At 37.8% G+C, this 20,059-nt stretch overlaps 1 protein-coding gene across 1 annotated transcript in view; it reads left to right on the forward strand.

Moving 5' to 3' along the window:
- ALS2 (alsin Rho guanine nucleotide exchange factor ALS2) overlaps positions 1 to 16,552 on the forward strand; it is a gene marked incomplete at both ends in the record, with an annotated part of 35,834 nt that extends 19,282 nt beyond the window's left edge. Inside the window, 19 exons of the mRNA XM_082001206.1 lie at positions 136 to 206; positions 579 to 645; positions 934 to 1,136; positions 1,280 to 1,345; positions 3,153 to 3,251; positions 3,785 to 3,949; positions 5,637 to 5,748; positions 6,065 to 6,142; positions 6,253 to 6,386; positions 8,502 to 8,669; positions 8,934 to 9,051; positions 9,607 to 9,764; positions 10,483 to 10,605; positions 11,567 to 11,743; positions 12,129 to 12,174; positions 13,871 to 13,932; positions 14,518 to 14,667; positions 14,976 to 15,072; positions 16,514 to 16,552. Of these exons, the coding sequence (XP_081857332.1) occupies positions 136 to 206; positions 579 to 645; positions 934 to 1,136; positions 1,280 to 1,345; positions 3,153 to 3,251; positions 3,785 to 3,949; positions 5,637 to 5,748; positions 6,065 to 6,142; positions 6,253 to 6,386; positions 8,502 to 8,669; positions 8,934 to 9,051; positions 9,607 to 9,764; positions 10,483 to 10,605; positions 11,567 to 11,743; positions 12,129 to 12,174; positions 13,871 to 13,932; positions 14,518 to 14,667; positions 14,976 to 15,072; positions 16,514 to 16,552 (2,133 nt within the window). The remainder of the gene's footprint in view (positions 1 to 135; positions 207 to 578; positions 646 to 933; positions 1,137 to 1,279; positions 1,346 to 3,152; positions 3,252 to 3,784; positions 3,950 to 5,636; positions 5,749 to 6,064; positions 6,143 to 6,252; positions 6,387 to 8,501; positions 8,670 to 8,933; positions 9,052 to 9,606; positions 9,765 to 10,482; positions 10,606 to 11,566; positions 11,744 to 12,128; positions 12,175 to 13,870; positions 13,933 to 14,517; positions 14,668 to 14,975; positions 15,073 to 16,513) is intronic.
- Between the last annotated feature and the right edge of the window lie 3,507 nt (positions 16,553 to 20,059).

Genomic DNA, 20,059 nt, shown 5'->3' on the forward strand with positions numbered 1-20,059 from the left:
GGTACAAATAAGGAGCCTGTAATGCTCAGTTTTCCGCAGTCCTCAAAGAAAGGAAAAAAAATGTTCAGAAAAAGCATGGGGCAGGGGTAATGGATCTGTATTCAGTGAAGTTTCCCCCCTTCTCCTTGCCTACAGTTTTCAACGCACCATATTTTTCCCTTGTCTACACTGTGGGTAGAAGCTCTTTCAGAAGAAGCTGGTAATGTGTGAGTATTGTTGCTTGTGATGCTGAAACAGTCAGGTATCGGGAGGGAGGATGAGCATTTTGTAACCAATTATTGTAAACTAGGAGTGGAATAGGCGGGATACAATCATGTCTACCCCTCTTTCTTGTTTCAGAAAACTTACTGTATTTCTATGTCTTTAAAAAAAAAAAGTTGTATAAACATTAGAAGGAATAAGGTAGTCAAGGAAAATGAGGAGTCTCTCCTGCTGCTTCTTTTCACTGCTGACACTAATATTACAGTGAATGCTAGCTGGGGTGGGTGAGGGAAGATAGAATATTCATGCTCTAAGAAATCTGGACTTTTTCAGGATGAAATTTCACTAGATTAAAATACTTTTTTCCTGCCATATAGGAATGGATTGAAGATTACAACACCAGAAGAACAGTTTGTTCTTGTTTCTTCAACACCACAGGAAAAGGTAGGCATATCTAGAAATTTTTCATGGCTTCAGTGATATGAATGAGTTTTTCTCTCCCACTGGGAAACTGAATAGGGAGAAGTATTGCCTAAGTATTCACTAAGAATGAAGTCTTCGTGCAACTTGGTATGCAGGTTGACTGTACACTGTGCTTGACTGTAGCAGTGCTCCAGTTTACAACACTGTACTGAGAAGTGCAAAGGAGATTATTGTGGTTTCTGTAAAAGCAGGATTCAATGCAAAGATGGATGTTAGCTGAATTCTGTGATGAAATGCTTTCCGTTTCAGACCAAGTGGCTGAGGGCTATAAGCCAAGCAGTGGATCAGGCCCTTAAAGGGACTTCTGACTTAATTCTGTACGGAGCTGGTGGGAATGTGCCAAGACAGGAACCTCCTATTTCTCGCAGTGCGAAATACACCTTCTATAAGGACCCTCGATTTAAAGATGCTGTTTATGATGGGAGATGGCTTTCGGGAAAACCTCATGGCAGGTAAAAGTATTTGAACGTAACAGTTGAAAACAAAATGCGGTGCTTGCTGTATCAATAAGTAGGCTCACTCACAGAACTTATTTGGGAAGTGCAAAGTTGAACTGACTATCTTAAACATGTGTATGGCTTTGTATTTTTTTCAGAGGGATCCTAAAGTGGCCAGATGGAAAAATGTACTCTGGGACTTTCCGGACTGGGCTGGAGGATGGGTAAGATCCTCTCACTACCTGTGGAGCCCAGAGGGCAAGCAATACCTCTTGTTGTAGGAGGAAATAACAGAAACCTTTTAATTAAAGGTTTTGGAGTGAATCTTACTGACTCAGGGTTATGTATTTTAAGAAGATATATCAATATGTTCATATACATAGTCTCATTTATCCAGAGGTATGCTAGTTGTCTTCTCAATAGACTTGCAACTGCATAATTAAAAACTTGCTCTTTCGTGGAACTGAAACTAATTGGGGTAATCAGCTGTAGGATGGAGGAAGGAAATGGTAAAACAGCTGAGGAGAAAGAATGGGTGGGTGTGAACTCCAAAGCAGAGGAAGCCAATTGAGAAGTCTGCAGTCAATTTTCTGCTGTATAGGTAACTTCACTTTTTGTGTTGCAATATTTTCAAAAGTTCTGGTATTGTTCTTTTATCCTTCTGGAAAATGCACTGCCTTTCATACAATGTAGTGATGCATCTTCTCTAATGTTTTCCTTGCTGTATTTCTGGTAGAGCAAGGTTTTAATAATTCAGGAAGGACACAACAAATCTTGAACTGAGACTTCAGGGTTTGGGTGATGAAAACAAAACTAATGAGAGTATGTGATCCTGATGATTAAGATAACTAGTACAGAGGAGTTTGAAAATAGGATGAACAGAAGTCCCAGATGTTATCAAGTTATCTGGTGAAACAAATAAGACCACTTAAAAGTAACTTAATAATTTATTACACAGCTTTGAATTAATCTATGGATGTCATTGCTAAGAATCTGCTTAGGGCACTATTGAGGCTAAGAGGTTAACTTCTTTCCAGAGGCATTTTTATATGAATCTTGTGAGCAGACATGTCTGTACTTGGTGGGATAAAAATATATGAGGTGTCCCATTGGCTTCCAGATGTATTTTCAAAGTATTGAGTTGGAGGGAAAATTGAAATGTGGTCTGGCTGCAGACAGCTTTTTAAAATACACCTTACCTATTGGTATAATGTCTATAATATAACTACAAAACCAGATTAGAGCTTTGGTCATTTGTAACTACTAGTAAGTGTAACTAACCCTGGTGATTTTAGGGTTGTTGGAGATGGAAATATTGTAAACAAGTCCCCAGAAGAAATAAATGGATTGGTATTTAGCTGTAATTGCTGGGATTATCAAATGCATATATTTGTATTTCGGCATGCATGCTATAGTCTCAACGCTCGACAATAGTAATGTCTTGTTGGTGTAGACACGCTCTCAGGAGAATCTTCAGAACTGGATTTTAATCTCCTCAGAAGGTTACAATCAATAAATAAAAGTTGTGTCTCATTCTTCTCAGGCATACTGAAATTGTGAACAGTTCTATGCCACTGTTTAAGCATAACTGGAAGCTAGCAGCTTTTTTTAAAATATTTTCCGTAGCAATACATATGTTTTATTCCCTGGAATAAAAGTGTGTCTAATTATCAAGACCTGAAGAAGACAACAAAGGCAGAAGCAGTTTTAGGATGTGAGCGGACTTGTGGCCTTTAGAAAGCTGTGAAAAATGCTGCAGTGTGGTAGAGAGAGGAATACTTACAACATGCCAAAATCAAGCAAGAGAAAAGCAGTATAGACTAAATTGACTTAGTGATGCTGGAATTCCTGCTTTCTCCTAAAAAATATATCTGTAACTGCTGTAGTTTGAGAGATGTGCTAAAAATAATATAGAGCATTCTGATTCTTAGAATGGGTTTGTGATAGGTATCTGTTTCTGTTCTGTTCATCTGTTTAATGAAATGTGTTTAGTATTATAGCTGCTTGTGTTCCATTTCTGTGCATTGACAGGTATGGCGAGTACAGAGTGCCAAACAAAGCATTGAATAAGGATGACCATTATGTGGGGTACTGGAAGGAAGGCAAAATGTGCGGGCATGGAGTCTACAGGTAATGTAGTACTTGTGTTGGCTGTCATTGCAGAAGGGAGAGCAGGGCTGATGCTCTGGCACGCTGCTTCCCAAGCCTCTGTATATAGCTTTCTTGTAACATTTCAGCCTTGTGATGATAGTTAGCTTGGCTTATTTTCTGCTTTGCTTTTGGTAGATTGCTCACAATGCATACTTGTACTGCATTCTGGTATTAATATCTATTCCAATGTTGATACCACCTTTCAGTAATAGAGGATTCTTTCTTCTTAGAGATAAATATAACCTCTAATGGCCTTGCTTGTTGGGGAGAGGGTGGCTTTAAAACAACAAAGCATCAAAAGACCTTGTATTAAAGGCTCACTTTTATCCCAAATATACTTTTACTATAGTTCCTGCTTGGTGTGGCTGTAATGTAATTCCTAGAAGAAAAAAAGAGAGGATTGATCTGTTTTTGGGGCAAGGAGAAAAACCAACCAAAAAACCCCTCCAAAAACTAAAACACAACAGAAAAGTAGATTATAGGAATCTAACTTACTCTCTTTTTCATTATAGCTTTGCTACTGGTGAGGTGTATGAAGGGTGTTTTCAGGATAACATGCGTCATGGGCACGGTCTGCTACGCAGTGGGAAGCTGACCTCTTCCTCTCCCAGCATGTTCATTGGACAGTGGACAATGGATAAGAAGAGTGGTTATGGAGTTTTTGATGATATCACAAGGTAATGCTTCAGTTCCACAAAACACTGGTATGACAGGCAATTGCAAAAAGAGTAGGAAAGGATTTGGTCTGTTAGTAGCAGTGGTAATGCATATCTGGGGTTTTTTGTGGTTGTTTTCTTTTTTTTTTCCTTTATAGTAGGCTTTCTGGGTTGATGATCTGAAGAATTGGGTCTAGAGAGTGCTTTTTGCTGCTGCTTCTGGAGTAAATGTGGGGGTTTTTGTTTTGCTTTGTTTTTTCCTGCCTTGCTTTCCTATCATACTCCTGCCTGAAAACTAGCACTGAATACGGTAACTTATTAAGGTATCTTGTTTTGTGAGTGTTGAAAGTTTTATGAGTGTCATGTGAGGTGTATTCTTTCATCTCAGGCCTATAAGACTGGGTTGTTCCATGATCGGATGTACGGGACTAGGTAAATTTCAGCTCGTGCTCAGGTTTTCTATTTACTTACTCTGACAATGCAGTGGAAGGCAGATGCTTTCTCTCAGGGCACGTTAGGGAAATGATAGTCTCAGAAACAGTACTGCACTAAACGTGCACTAAATAAATACTGTCTAAGCACAGTTCAATATAGTCTGTTTTTTTGGTCACTAGGCCAGCATCCTGCTAGGTTATGGGTCCAATCAGCTGGAAGACAACCCCTGAATTTAGATTAACATCTGGGCTTGCTGTCTTTACTATGACCATAATTTTTCCTGGGTACTAGGAGGAAAATGTTGTGTAATAAGCAGAGTTCTATTAAATCAATCAGTAGTTTCCCTCTAAAAGCAAACAAAAAAGTGCTTGATGAGTTAATATTTTTATTACTTGTATGGTGAAAATGTCATGTTCTTTTTCAGAACAATTTGAAAAATAGATTGTTTCAAAATATTTGGGACTTGCAGTTAGTTTCAGGTGTTCTAGCCTGACCTCTGTGGAATTCCACTACAAAAATGTATTTTAAATAGTAGTCTGAAAGAGGCTGATATTTACTTGTGAGAAATGTTTAATTGTCTAAATTTTTTTTTTAATGGCAGGACCTTTGTTCGACTGTTATCCAGAAACTTTCTACAACATGATCTGTTTCCTTACCATTTTTGCACTTTAATATTTTCAAGATGTCATGTATGACTTCGTAGGTCTCCCTCCTATCCCCCAAGTAGAACAGTTTGGTTTCCTTCATTTATTATCCTCTCAATTTGAGTAATCTGATTTTAGGTAAAGAAATCAAAATCTTTTGGCAAAAAAAAAAGCGCCTAAAATAAGCATCTTGCATCTTTTCTAAATAACTTAATCATGCAGATGCCTGATGAAGCCAAAGATTTCATATACAACTTAAATCTTAGATAAAGCTGATCCAGATCAGCTAACAACTTTCCCTGTTTCTTGTGTGCTGTAGCTACTGCTCAGATTCCTTTGGACGGAAATTGGGCTTAACAGGGCTTCAGCATTGTTCCAGGTCATCAGGAACAGTTTGCTCGTATGTAGCCAATTTGTAATGTGAATTGTGAAAGGAAGTTCATTATAGTTTATTTTGATCAAAAAGATTCTTCATTGCCATGAAGCTAGTGAAACTAGATTGACAGACCTGAAGCAAGTGCTGCATGACTCTTTTCTAATGGTTTCTGTAATGGTCAAATATCGCAGTAAAGCCAAAGAAAGGATATAAATGTACTACTTAGACTGTACTCTACTTCATTTTTTTTCAGAGGAGAAAAGTATATGGGAATGTGGCAAGATGATCTTTGCCAAGGCAATGGTGTTGTGGTTACTCAGTTTGGGCTATATTATGAAGGAGCCTTCAGCACCAACAAAATGATGGTGAGTTGAACACCGGACTCTGTGCTATAGTGACTTTTCCTCCAAGTGTGGAAGCTCTCTGGGGCAGATGAGTGGCAACAGATAACAGTGTATGTTAGGCTATGTAAACCTTCTTTTCTTCTAACCTTCTATTGTCTTGGCTTTTTAAACTGTTTTTATAATTCCTGCTCTGTTTTACTTAGGACTACTTCAGAAACTGCTTTTTAAAAAATTGTTTGCCAGGTATTAGTAACAGGTTTTTCAGTGTACCTTTAGATCTGCAGTCTGGCCTTCTGTTACAATTACTGCTTTGTGTTGTTTGTGATTCTCTTTATAGGGGACTGGAATTCTGCTTTCTGAGGATGATACAGTCTATGAGGGGGAATTTTCAGATAACTGGACTCTGAGTGGAAAGGTCGGTATTACAGTTGTCACTTGTAAACTGTTACCATCTAAAAAGAGAGTCTCCTTCCTTGTCATTTGGTTCCAAATGGATTTCAGTTATATTGTTTATTTTCTCTCAAGGGAACACTGACCTTGCCAAATGGAGATTATATTGAAGGTCTCTTCAGTGGAGAATGGGGATCTGGGATAAAAATCACAGGAACCTACTTCAAACCTAGCTTGTATGAGAATGAGAAGGACAAACCTAAAGCATTGTGAGTGTTGAATAGGAAGTAATTTCTCATATGGTTCAGTAATAACTCAGAACATAACTATTGTCTTTTTTTAAAAGGCCAGTTAAAAATATTTTTTCCAAAGAAACAGTAAGATTGAAAAAACATTTTTCCTTTTTTATTCCTCTTCCCTCTTGCCTAGGAAATAAAATAAGATAATCTTCTTTGTAGCTGCTGTTGCTTTAATTACTACTTGAATACGGAGGTAACAGCATGAAATTACAGGATAGCTGACATGCTGCTACTGTCCTATAGCAGTCTCAGAATTTTTTTTTATTTATAACTGACTGTTAGAACCTAATTTCATAGCTGATGATGACTTTTTATGTACTGAGAAAGACTAAGTTACATTTGAGCAATTAAGTCAATCACAGACTACTTTGCCTTCTGCCAATTATTCTGTTGGTAAATTAATTAATTTAATGTGTTATTTAACAATGCCAATTTGGGGGTACATTGGGACAGAATTAGCTAGTTTTATCACACCTCTTCCAAACAATGCATAAGAAAATAGTAGAAAAATTTGCTGAGTTGCAAAAGAGAGCATTTTAACACCTTGGCAAAGATAATTTTGAAAAGTATCCATATAACCCTGTTTATAACAGATGTGTTAGGTCAATTTGCTTGATTGTATCTGGGGAGAAAAACACATTTGTTTTATTTAAGTCATAACTGCGATCTCTCTGAGCAGAAAAAACTTTAAAGAGTTGGTGAAATTTCAGTGGTTGGTAGCACTATACACTGGTTTACAATAGTAGTAATTGTTGTACAGGATTCAATATCTTTGAAGGATACTCTCAAATTTCAAATTAAAATGGGAAACACAACTCTAATGTTTTTACCTAGATTACTTCTCAGTATGCTTCCTGAAGCATTCACGGGTAATTTCTTCTGACAGTGCTGACACCTACAACAGGATGCAAAGTTAAGCAGGCCTCCCTGCTGAACTGAACACTTGCAACCTTAGCAGCTGTCTGCTTTTTACCCAGTAGGGAGTCTATGAATAAATGTATGTACATATTTGTGAAGATTGCTTGTGAAATAAGCGTTTCATCTACCCTTTTTAGGCTCTCTTGAAGCTGAAAATCTTCTGGTATAATTTGTGAAAAGGCTTAGAGCCTACTTTGCTACTTCGTGAAACTGGAAGCAGGGGGAAATAATCTGTGTTACTAGTTCTCATCTCAAACATGGTGGAAAAATATTACTGAAAGGTCTGACGATATCTGACACTTCATTTAAATCCAGATAGAACTTGTTAACCCTGACAGCATTTATTTGCTTCATGAAAGTTTTTCAAAGCCCTAAATTTCATTCTATGTCTTTCATTATAGATCTGTCTGTCTATAGGGAGAACAATAATTCTTGGTTTTCTTGGTTTTCCTTTGGCTGTAGAGGATTGGCTGTCAGTGAGAAGATGCCTGAGCTAGTTTTACTCTCCACCAGCACATCCCTAACATGTCACGCAACATCATATGTAGATACTACTTTAGGGGCAGGAGCCATATATCCATTCTTGGTATTTATCTGTATAGCTACGCCGTTTGTACATTCCAGGATAGTGAGATATTTGGGACATTTTTATGCTGTGTCTTTTGCTCTGTGAATGTGTCCTGAGCCTTCTAAATGAATACCAGTGGTAAGGTAAGCCCAGTTAAGTGCAGTATGGTCTGTTTTCTTGGAAATCAAACCAGTCCTTTTAGTCTTTAAACAAACCCATTTCCTGGAAGACTACAAGAAAGAGTAAGACTGGCTTCTCTAATGTAATAAGGTTCATAGTTGTTACCACATGTAGGTGTTAAAACCATTTTAATCTTGTAATGTTATGTTACATGGATTAATGTATGTTAGTTAGCAAGGAAAAAAATTGAAGGAGAATTTCTGTAAGTTCTTTTTAAAAGGTGTTGAAAGTCAAGACATTAAACAGTAGCTTCTAGGTTTATTCTTAGTGATACACTTATTTCACAGTAGAGATTAAGTATATCAGCTTTTGGTAAAATAGTATGAGATCCTAGATTGACATTATCCATAGGTGGTTTTCATAGCTGAATGTGTTTCAGAACTGTTTGATTTTAACCGACTAATCGGACATTTTATTAGGCGGAAACTTGGGATCCTGGCAGTGCCTCCTGATGAAAAATGGAAGGCAGTATTTGAGGAATGCTGGAACCAGCTTGGTTGTGAGAGCCCAGGCCAGGGGGACAGATGGAAAGCTTGGGACAACATTGCAGTGGCCCTGACCACCAACCGACGGCAACACAAAGACAGGTTAGTTCCTAGAGAATGTAGTTAGCAAGATGAAGAAAGTATTGAGAAAGAAACTGGCACTCTTGACTAGAAACTTTAACTGTAAAAGTTCAGTTAAAACAGCAACAAGAAATCCTAAACAAAATCAGAACTCTTAATACTCTGCAGTATAAACCCTTTCAGGGACATACTGATGTTTAGAGTTCAGTTGCTAGCTTCAGGGTTTTTTTTCCTACTGTATGTCTAATAATCTGTATAATGTCTTTGTCCTTTTTATAACCGCAGCCCAGAATTATTGAGCCGCTCACATACTCAGACACTGGAAAGTTTGGAGTTCATTCCACAACACACTGGTGCCTTCACCCTGGAAAAATATGAAAATATAAAAAAATATTTGATAAAGGTATGTGACTGTCATGCTTACGTAGCTTTGTGGTAAAGCATGATGTCAAGCTCACTTTGTAATACCTTTCCTTAATTCCTTCCATATTTGCAGTCTTGTCATCCATGTTGTATTCATTATGTTTGCTCATAACTTCCTAATTAATTGAATCAAAATCCGCAACTAAGACTAAAATCATTATATACCTAATGGATACTGGCTTAAAGTTGATTTCTGCTCAGTTACTGTTTTAATTCTTTTACATTGGATCCTAGCAAAGCATCTTTAAATACTTGCTAATTATTGCATGTTAATAGTACGGGACAGATGACTTGTCAAGTAGTAGCAACAAGTGCTTGTGCTGCCTTGACTCCTCTATGAGCTGTATTCAGCTAATACATAAATTTTCTAATACAATGGCATGTTGTTAAACTTAGCTTGCTTTTTGATATATTTGTGATTTTTTTTTTTTTTTCAAAGCCTGTTGTTGGATTTCTGACCCATCCTTTTGAATTAATTTTTTTGTGTGTCTGGCATTGACCTATCTGACTAGCCAATTAATATCTTTCACCTCAGGCTTGCGATACTCCTCTCCATCCATTGGGCAAGCTGGTGGAAACACTAGTAGCTGTCTACAGAATGACCTATGTTGGGGTAGGCGCTAATCGACGATTACTGCAAGAGGCTGTAAGAGAGATAAAGTCCTACCTCAAACGCATCTTCCAATTGGTTAGGTAATGACAGTCTAATTTTCAAGTCAAGCTACTGTTGAATTAATTACAGATGTCTCATGTACTGAAACTGCCTAATGTTTATGCGACGCAAGTATGCCAATATCTTTACTCTGTTTTGGGGGTTGCTTTTACTTCCTTAACCTTTTTAAGGAGTCTTGAATATTCCGTCAAAATAAAGAAATTAAAATCTTCACAGTGTATTACATCCTACATTGTACTTGACAATATGGCTGTAGGGAGCTCATCTTAATGTGAATTTCCAATTTAGTGTCTCTGGATATCCATGCTGTGAAAAGACAAGTGTTCAAAGGGCATAGAAGAATAGTGAGGACAGGGACTTGCCATGTATTCCATTGAAGTTCTTACTAACATGGATGAGCAGTGTTCCTATGAAGTGTTTGCTTAGATTCTTGAGTGCAATTACAGCTTTAATTGGGTCCTGCCAATTTGAAAGCAGAATTACTCCAAATTATTAACTATTAGAAGTCTTGTCTGGAGGGAAGTGATGTCAAGGTAGGAAAGGTATCTTTGGCATTGGAGGGGTTGGCCATCATAAGTTTTCTTCCAGGTAGATGGTACCATATGTCTGTTAGCTATGCTGCCTTAGTCCACCATGTGTTATTTCAGGTGACTTTTCTTTCCTCTCCAATCTTCCCTGCTAATGCTGTGGAAACATCGTGAAATGAAATCATACGTTACTCTGTGTATTGCCATTTAGGTTTTTGTTTCCTGATCTTCCGGAGGAGGGCAGCACAATTCCATTTCTGGCAACAGAGACAAAGGGAAGGAGATCATTTTGCAGTGGAAAATCTGACTCCAGATCAGAATCTCCTGAGCCAGGGTACATAAAGGGAAAAAAAAAGAACTAAGGAAGACTTCATTTCTGTTCGCAGTTTTTTCTTGGGTGGGAGAAGAAAGATAAGCATATGTTTAACTGATGGATATAAGCAGATTTTTTGTTTTCCTTTTGGTTCTGATAACAGATTCTGATAAGCAAACTTCCACATGATGGTTGCAATAAGCATTTCATCCCTGTTCCATGCAGTGAGTCTTTATTTAAGCTCAAACTTGCTTTTGTCTGTTGTGGGTAAACAAGTTCAGGCTTGGGCCTGGGCTTCAGAAAGCTGTTTGGGGTATGAGCACTGGGGGTAATGCAGGTCCAGTGCACATATACTGCATCAAAAACAGTTACATGGGGCTCACACTTGAGTCCATTGTTCTCCTGTGCACAGCAGCCTCAGGTGTGGTCAAAATAAGGAAGAGGGATCAGTTAGAAAGCGCCTTCTGAGAAAGGCTCCAATGACCTGTGCTGATGGTATTAGTAGGCACCTTGAGTTCAGCTTTCCCTGCGAGGCTTACAGCTTGATGCCAAGCAACTGCTGGCTTTATGGAGCCTGGAGTGTGAGTGTATGGAGCTAGGTCAGGTAACTTAAATGGTTTTAGCCATTTAGCTACTTTTCTAGCTTGTGCTTTGAAGGTAAAGTTCAGCTGTCAGCAGAGTGGCTCAGAATGGGGGCTAAATTATTAGTGTGAAGACACAGGTAAAACTTGAACTATAATATAGTACAGTATTCAGCTTTTACATTATACAAGGAAGAAAGCCAATTAAAAGCCAGAAACCGCAAAATACCTGCACTATAACCACTGCCCCATGCCCCAAACCACCTGTGTGTGGACTGTAAAGCAAAATTATTCCTAAGTATTTCTTAGCACAGATACTATTTGATTGATTTGTGCTTATTTTATCATTCTTATCCCTCATAGAATAGACTCATACTAACCTTCTCTTTTTTTTTTTATAGCTATGTGGTAACCAGTTTTGGCTTGCTGCTCCCTGTATTACTGCCACGACTCTATCCTCCTCTGTTTATGTTGTATGCCTTAGACAATGAGCGTGAGGAAGATATTTACTGGGAATGTGTTTTACGTCTAAACAAACAAACTGATATGGCTCTTCTAAGTTTTCTTGGAGTGCAAGTGTGAGTATGCTTCAACAATAAAACAGAACTTACAAGAAGATTATGGCATATAATTAGATAAAGCAACTAAAAAACCTCTATTGTCTAAAGTGCTTTTCTTTGATTAAAATGCATCTAAAGATATCTGCAAGCTGATTAGTATGGCTGAGAGAGCAAATCAAAACTTTCCCCTTCTAAAAAGGGATGTGCGGGGGGGAAGATTGGCATCACTACAAAACCAGAGTGAGGCATTTCAGATCAGGCTATTTTACAGCTATTTGTGCTCAATGTAGTTGATCCTGTTGGAAAGAGCTGTATCTCAGAACACCACAATTATTTCATTTTCATAAGGTGAAAAATACTTTAAGGTACACTCTCTCAATAGACTGTGTTGGGTTTCTTGCAGGAAATTTTGGCCAGGAACTGTATCCATCCTTGGAGAGAGTAGAAAGGTATGTTCACTGGGCCTTGACTTACACTATGCTTTGCCCAGTGTTTCTTTCAAGAAGCTGAGATCATGAAGAAGCGGTCAAAGAATTTTTGACCAGGCTTCTTGCTTAAGAGATGCTATGCTACTTTGTTTCCTCAAAATTTGCCTGCTACTTAAAAGCTACATTAATGATTTCTTACAATAGCTGTCAGTCCAGCTTTGTCACTTACTGTCTTACTCTAGTGAATTCTAATTCAGGAAGACATTTGCTTGGTCTCCAATTATGTTAGAGAATGTGGGAATAAAAGTCTACCAAGGAAACTTTCAAGCTGCTTGATTAAAAGAGTATTTTTGTATTTATTTATTATTTGTAATGTTTTGTATTGTACAATTTGTAATACAACATAAAATGTTATTTATTATACCTTTGTATACTTTCTGATTATGAGAATTGTATGTTTTTTTATTCTTAATCATCATCTTGCTGAAAGTGGCTGAACACTGGTCTTGGTAATACTGTAGCACTCGTTCTCTGTGCTCCAGTAAGAGTGGTTTAACAATCATAACTGAACAATTTCAATGTTTACAGTATACTCTGAATCTGTTTAGGAATGTGTTTATGAGTTGGTATACTTTTATTTGAAATTTTGAATTTTTTACAGTCATTTAGATCCTCCTGCCTTCAGATCACCTCTTCCCTATGTATAACTGTGGCTTGTGCAAAGTCTGTAGTAATTGGAAGCCACAGTAGTGGCTGCACACAGATGAGCTGATACTGTTGGTAGAGATTGAGTGTTACAAGTTCATAACAATAATCAAAGCTGCTGCCGAACCCCACCCCAAGGCTATGGGTTCCCAGCAAGACAAGTCCCCTTTTTCCCAAATCATAAAGTTGAGGATTCAGCTGAGAAAATATGATGCAAACCTCCACTCAGACTAGAAATGTTCCAAAATCCAGCAATAACATGTTTGAGTTAACTTAAAATGTTCTGTATTTTTAGGTACTGGGCAAAATTCTTACCAGCTGTCTGAATCCTTCACATTTCTGACTGCTTGGTTAGAGAGTAGAGCCCCTCCACTGTGAAGTACTGTGTGGCATGTGTCTTTTCTGAATTACGCAGTATGTGATGCTCTCTGCAGCCATTTACCCTATTTGCTGGGCCATTCTTTCAATTAAACAGGATGTTTTTAGCCAAGACATCATGTTTATCTGCTTCTCTCGTCTGTCCAGTTTCCTAATTTCTGTGAATTTCTCTAGGTCTTTTTGCATCCATCCATTCTCTACCTGCTCCATTCAGAAAGACTTGGGCTCATTTGCATATTAAGAACTAACATTTATATTTGTCCTTTTCTCTTTGCTCCAAACCTGAGTTTCTGATTATTGACAGCTATGACTTTGAGGTTTCAACCATTCCAGTATTACAGTTCCCCTTGATTGTTAACCATTAAGATTTAATGATTCTCAGTCTTGACCTGGAAGATAGCCAGAACCATCTGTAACATACCAAGGAATTCAGTACGGGCTTTTCTGAATTTTAAATGAAACTCATACAAATTATACATAGGCAGATGGATGACTTTGGTGTCCAGGCATATTCCCCTTTCTTTGCACTGGAAAAAAAAGTCTTTCATGCCAGTGGTGCATAATATTCTGGTTTTCTTCTGCTGAATAGTGGGGTTGTTAAACCTGCATGATAAATCTTCTCATGATTACACAGGTATCATCAAATACAAAAGATGCCTGCTTTGCCTCTGCAGTTGAATGTTTACAGCAAATCAGGTAATTCTCTGAAATTTGTTTTTTAGTGTTTTAGTGTTCCTGGTATAGTACTATCCAGTTTAACTTGATTGTGATCCTTTACCTGTCACCTTTTCTTTGTTGACCTTCATGAGAGAGGTCACCAAAAAGTTTCAGAATTCCTGCTAAAAATATTAGCAAATTCTCCCAGTGGGGAATGAAGTATAGCCTCATAAATGTGCCTGAGATGTGTCCATAGGATACCATTTAGAATCAAAAGCATGAGGATGTCTGATCAAAGACACAGGTGAATTTCTGAACAGTTATGGCAAAATGACCTGTGTATGGGGAGCTTTTCTGTGTCTGTTAGCTGACATAAGGAATTCTGCTTTAAGAATTTTAGTAGTAAACATCTTAAAACTGTGAAGACAGTCTTACCTGTAGTGTGCCTTGATCCAGTAATTATAGCCTGGGGTACTACACAGCCTTGGCAGCTGGGGCTGTTGTGATGATCGGGATTATCTTCTTGGGCATGGGGGCGTGCTAGCTAGCAAATTGTCTTCCTAATTTAGATGCAGATATGTAACTTCTTATTGTTACCTTGTTTTGCTCTTGCTCTCCAAATAGTACCACATTTACTCCAGCTGACAAGTTGAAGGTGATCCAGCAGACTTTTGAAGAGATCTCTCAGAATGTACTTGAGACTCTTCAGGAAGATTTTCTGTGGTCCATGGATGACTTATTTCCTGTTTTTCTCTATGTGGTGCTACGAGCCAGGTAGGCAGTAAGAGTGGCATCAGTCATAAGCTGAGTGTAGGCACTATGAGCACTTTTACCTGTATGAAACACTCATGTTTCTCGTTATAGGACTAATTGCTAGCTTTTTGTAACTTAGACAGCCAAAATGGAACATTTACTGCTTTGGCCTGAAAAAAATTTTAACAGTTAACTGGGAAGTGGTTGCAACCTCAGAATGAGGTTAGGGAAAAGCATGTTTTTTTGCACAACACCATGTACAGAAAGTAAAAACATTGTAATGGTATCTTTCATTCACCTATTCTCTCTCCCTCTTCCCCATGTGACAGGATAAGGAATTTGGGGTCTGAAGTGCACTTAATCGAAGACCTGATGGATCCTTATCTGCAGCATGGGGAACAAGGCATTATGTTCACTACCTTGAAGGTATGAAAATTATTCAGGGTTATTAAAAGCTTTCTTTAGAAATTAATCAGCTTTGAGCAGTGATGATCAGCTTAGGACAATTGTATGAACATTAGGTTGTAACTTCTTTGATATTTTTATTGATGTTCTTAACTAGGATGAACAAAGAACCTTAACTTAGAGTTTAGGATAAACTAACAGTTGCAGGTACTGCTAATAAAATGGTGCAATATGCAAATGTACTTTATTCAAATGTAACATTGGTTGCTGTTAACAGTTCTGAATGATCACCTTGAGCTTGTCATTCCCCTGCAACTTAAAAAAAACTTACTCCCTTTATTAAAAATTGGAATGAAGTGCTGCTTTGGGGGTTAGCCATTCCAATAATGTTTAACATTACATCAAGATGCTTCAGGAATCCAATTTTGAAAACAAACAAACAAAACCTGAGCAACACTCCACCCCGCAAAAAACAACCCAACAAACACAAAACTTTTTACTATGTCACACTTCACATTCTATTTAGTATTCTTCTCTTTTTAAGTATGGAAGAACAGAGAGAATCTATGTTTTGATGAATATCCTGTTTTACACTAAGACCTCCATAATGGAAATAGGTTGTGTTGGTACCTCAAAACTATTCATACAAGTGGCTCATGTGACAATTCAGCTGTTTGGAGCCTTTTTGTGGGTTTGTTTTGGAGAGAGGCTGTTAATCTGAAACTTAAATAAAGATCTTAAGGTGAGCTGCTAGGTGAACATGATTGTATTTTCTGTCTGTGCAAACTGGAAATAGCTGGGTGCAGAGGTTTTTTCATACCTGTTATTTTTATAGTGCTCCAAAAAGGGAACGTTTGAGTTGGTTAAAATTTATCAAAAAAATCTGTGTAGCAGACTCTTTATTTTCCATGAGTGCAAGTGTTGTCCGAGACATACATATTAAGTTTCTGGTCCTGGCTGACCCAGTGCATGTTTGAACCAGCATTAAGGAGTGAATAGCTATCAGCAGCAGGTCAGTTTATTTATCCAGGTGATAGAAACCTTTGCTTTTCAGTCTGAGGGCTTTTGAAATCCTTAATCCCTGCATCCTTGTCCTGTAAGAAAATATTTTCTTTTTTGGGCCCTTCTGTCAAAGGGCAAAGACAGACTTGTGAGCAAAAAAATGTACTTCATCTTGGCAGAGCTGGGAGCTCAAAGTATTCAGAGTCCCACATCATGCTATCTCACTTCATTAAGAGTTGGACATAATTTGTAACTTAAAATCTGCTGGTTTTCTTTTTGCCAGTTTACATACCGGAAGATTCTCATGTGTTGAATGTCACTGTATCATCACTGCTTGTAGAAAACCTAGTCCTCTTTTCTTGGATAAAAAAACCCAACCAAACAGCCTTTTTGTGTGTGATGCTTTATCAACTTACTGAGAACTGGTATGTGTGCTAAACTGAACTTTGTTTTAATTCAGGCATGTTACTACCAGATTCAACATGAAAAGCTTACCTAGACCATCATTTACGACCTGGCTCTGTGCGATAATCTACTCAGTGGAACTTCACTAATACTCACTTTCTTCCCCGAAATGGCACTTAAAAATACTCTGTTACAGTTCCGTTGTTACAGATGAAAATACTCAGTTGTTTCTTCTGAACTTTCAGTTTTAAGATTGCAAAACTGCAGCCAGAGGCTGTGAAGTGGTGATGAAGCTAAAGACTTGGTTTGTCAAGCACTTGCCAAGAAGAAATAATTTCCTATTCTAACAGAAAGATGATCTACTCTTTTTAAATTAACATTGCTGCAAAAAGCATGGCATCTACATAGAGTACATGTGAAAGTCTGGACCGCATGGCTTCTAAAGCAGTGGGGTTTTTTTATTTTTCCTGGTTTGTCAACAGAGACATTTAAAGAGAATGAATTGCACCACAGAACCATTCAGTCTTCCTGAATTAAGCTATTATGTTTGTTTATTTAAAAAATAGAAATATGTTAGTATTTATAATGGGTAACCTGTAGCGTGTTTGGCTGTAAAGGTTTTTGAGGCATCTGTGTTGAACAGCATTGCTGAATGCAGTATTAACGTGCTGCTATGGAAACTGTCACGGGCTTCCCTGTTTACTAGGATTATAAATATGCAGGCATTCACCATACTTTCTGTACATGAAATAAATAAAAGGCACTGACCACTTCAAATTTTGGCCCTGAATTAAATACCCAAAATCTGTTGTGTTCAGTCTTGTTACCTTGAGGTCTGAGGACAAACACTTTCTGTGGAAGCCCAGGTGGTAGGAGAATGGGAATGTGCTCTTGAACAAGCTGACAGTGGGTTAAATTTGAGACTTTTGCCTTTGAACTTGTGTTGGAGTGAAAAAAGCTAACCTCATTGCATTTTTTTGAACATGTAGAGAACAAGTAATTTCCCTGGGGGATTTCTGTGTGTGTGTGTGTGTTCGTCTGTGGTTTATGGTTAACTTTATTTATACCAATAACACTGGTGGATAATTTGGGTATTGTAGGTGCTGTTCTTTACCATGGCTGACTCAAAGAAGGGGGAGAGAGGAATAAATTAGAGACTGTTATAATGACTTAAGTTATGTCAAACTACCATAGATAATGCTAATCATATTTTTGAAATAGTGATCATGGCTTGTGTATTGGCACCTAAATGAAAAGAAACCATGTCAAAATACTGTTTTGAACAGTGACTGTAATGTAGCAATTTTCATAATAAAGTAAAAAAGATTGGTCTTTCTGAAATTATTTTAAGTTTTATCAGAGAAGGGGAAAGAGTAATTCTGGCAGGATGGTGTTTAAAACTACTATTATACTTTAATATTCCCAACAGACCTATAGATAATAGAATATAGAGATAATAGACTTCATGTTTGCAAACAATTTTTTGTTAGCTTAATCTTATTTTTACATTATACTGAATAATTTGAGGAGATATAAGCAATAATATGAATAAAAGGGAACCTATAAAAAAGTTAATTTGAGAAGGTGGGGGGGAAGACAGACAACTAAAGCTGGAGAGTATAATGAAGTATAAGGCAAGAATTTGAACACTTAGTCTTGTTTGCTAGATGCAGTTCTTTCCATACAGTCATGTCTTAGAACTTGATGTACAAAAAATACTTAACTGAAACCTGTAGGAGCAGAACTGCTCTTTGAAAAGGTGCTATGCTGAACAGCTGAGTAAATCAACGGCAATAATTGTCATCTGCAAAGATCTGAATTCAGGATTTATTTCACCTTTTGTAGGAGCATAATCATTTAAAAACAGGTTGGTTTGGTTTTTTTGCTGTGTAACTGTTCAGTGTTTGTCTTTAAACTCCTGCTTTTCTTCTGAAACATCTTAATCTTCAGCTTTGACATGTGAAAAACTGTTTCCTATGACCTTACTCCCACATTGATTCTGTGCCTTAAACTGAGAATGTAACTAGAGATGGGAAGTTTTTGCATAATCTGCCTGCCTTTCAAGAAGGTGGATCTACAAATATGTAGCAACTTCAAATGTTTAACTTCATTCACTGTGAATGATGTGAAGTTGAGAACTAACAAAGAATATATCTGCCTTTACATATATATGTGTGTTTATATACACAACCTCTTAGAAAAAGTAGTGATACTGCATATGAATTTAGCTTGCTGATTAGTGGAAGCAGACGGCCTGGGCTGGATTATTTTTGGTCTTTCTGATATATGGCTCAGTTATTAGCTGAAGAGATTCCTAGGATTAAACGTGCTTCTGACACAGATTTCACTTTACAGCCTATGTGGGCTGTGATGCATTAGGAGATCACTACAGACCAGCTTTGATTTCTGTATTTCTGTAGCTAACAAATGAGTTAACCTGTAGGGCTTCTGGCTGTGTTGCTTCACAGTAATTACTTTCTCATCTTTTTCCTTTTTTTTTCCCCTTTAAATTGCAAGCTGGATATTTCTTGTGCTGCAGCAGAAATGCTGTAACCAGCAGCAGAAGATCAGTGGGTACAGTATTACAGATTCTCATGGTAATTGCAGGCATTGGAGCTGGAAACACCCTAAGATGAATGCCCTATTGACTGGGAAAGTTGCTGAGAATACTTAAGTGAGAGACAACTTAAAGTAGGCTTTTTATGCAAGAAAAGGGTTAAGGGGATTTGTGCTCTTCTCCCTGGTAATGAGTAGTTCTAAGGTTAGGTTTCTGCGGATTAGAAAGGAGAGGATGTCCATAGATTAGCTAGGGCAGTGAGGCTGCTTGCTCTACTAACATCCAGCAAATGCTCTTTCCCTCTGGAAATTCTGCATGAACTGAACGTGGTATATTCTGCAGTGTTGGCAGGTAAGAAAATAATGCACTGTACTTGAAATCGTTGTACTGCACAGGTGTGTTTCCCCCACGGAACTGTGAAATCAGTTTCTTCTCATAGCTACAGCAAAGCTAACTAACCTGGTGGTATCTGTTTAATTCCCATTAACTAAATATTAGAGATATGTACAAATGGAGAGTAGGAGCTCAAAAGAGAATTTTTTCCGCACTCCTAATCTTCACCAAGTGTTCAGACTTGAATGCCAGCTGCTGTATGTTATTGACCTATTTTGCAGAAAGTAGGTTCACTTCCTAACTGTACTTGTTGTTAGAAGCAGTTTAGGGAACTACCTGTTCTGGTGTGGTGAGGGATAATGTAGAGGAAAGTAGGTGACTAGGGGACTGTAAAACAAATCCTTTCCTTGAACTACCTACCCCCATGTATTTCTAAGGTGATTTAGTATCAATGTGTTGATGTTGCCAGGTGATTGCTGTTTGGCTTTGCTTTTTGTTTTGGGGTTTTTTTTTTTTTAGAAAGCCCAAGCTGTTGGCAGTAAACAGCTGGAAGTAAAGCTGGCAGTCTCATCTGACCACGGTGTGCTGCACCCAAGTATTCTTCTCTGAATGCGCCACTCTTCTAGGAAGCAATGCTCTAGTGGCATTTACCTCCATGTAAACAAGATGCTTGCACCACCACTGGAGCTTTAGGCTTCTGTTTTGAGGGCG

The sequence above is a fragment of the Phaethon aethereus genome (genome assembly GCF_964289735.1).
Source record: "Phaethon aethereus genome assembly, chromosome: 6".
Classification (NCBI taxonomy): domain Eukaryota; kingdom Metazoa; phylum Chordata; class Aves; order Phaethontiformes; family Phaethontidae; genus Phaethon; species Phaethon aethereus.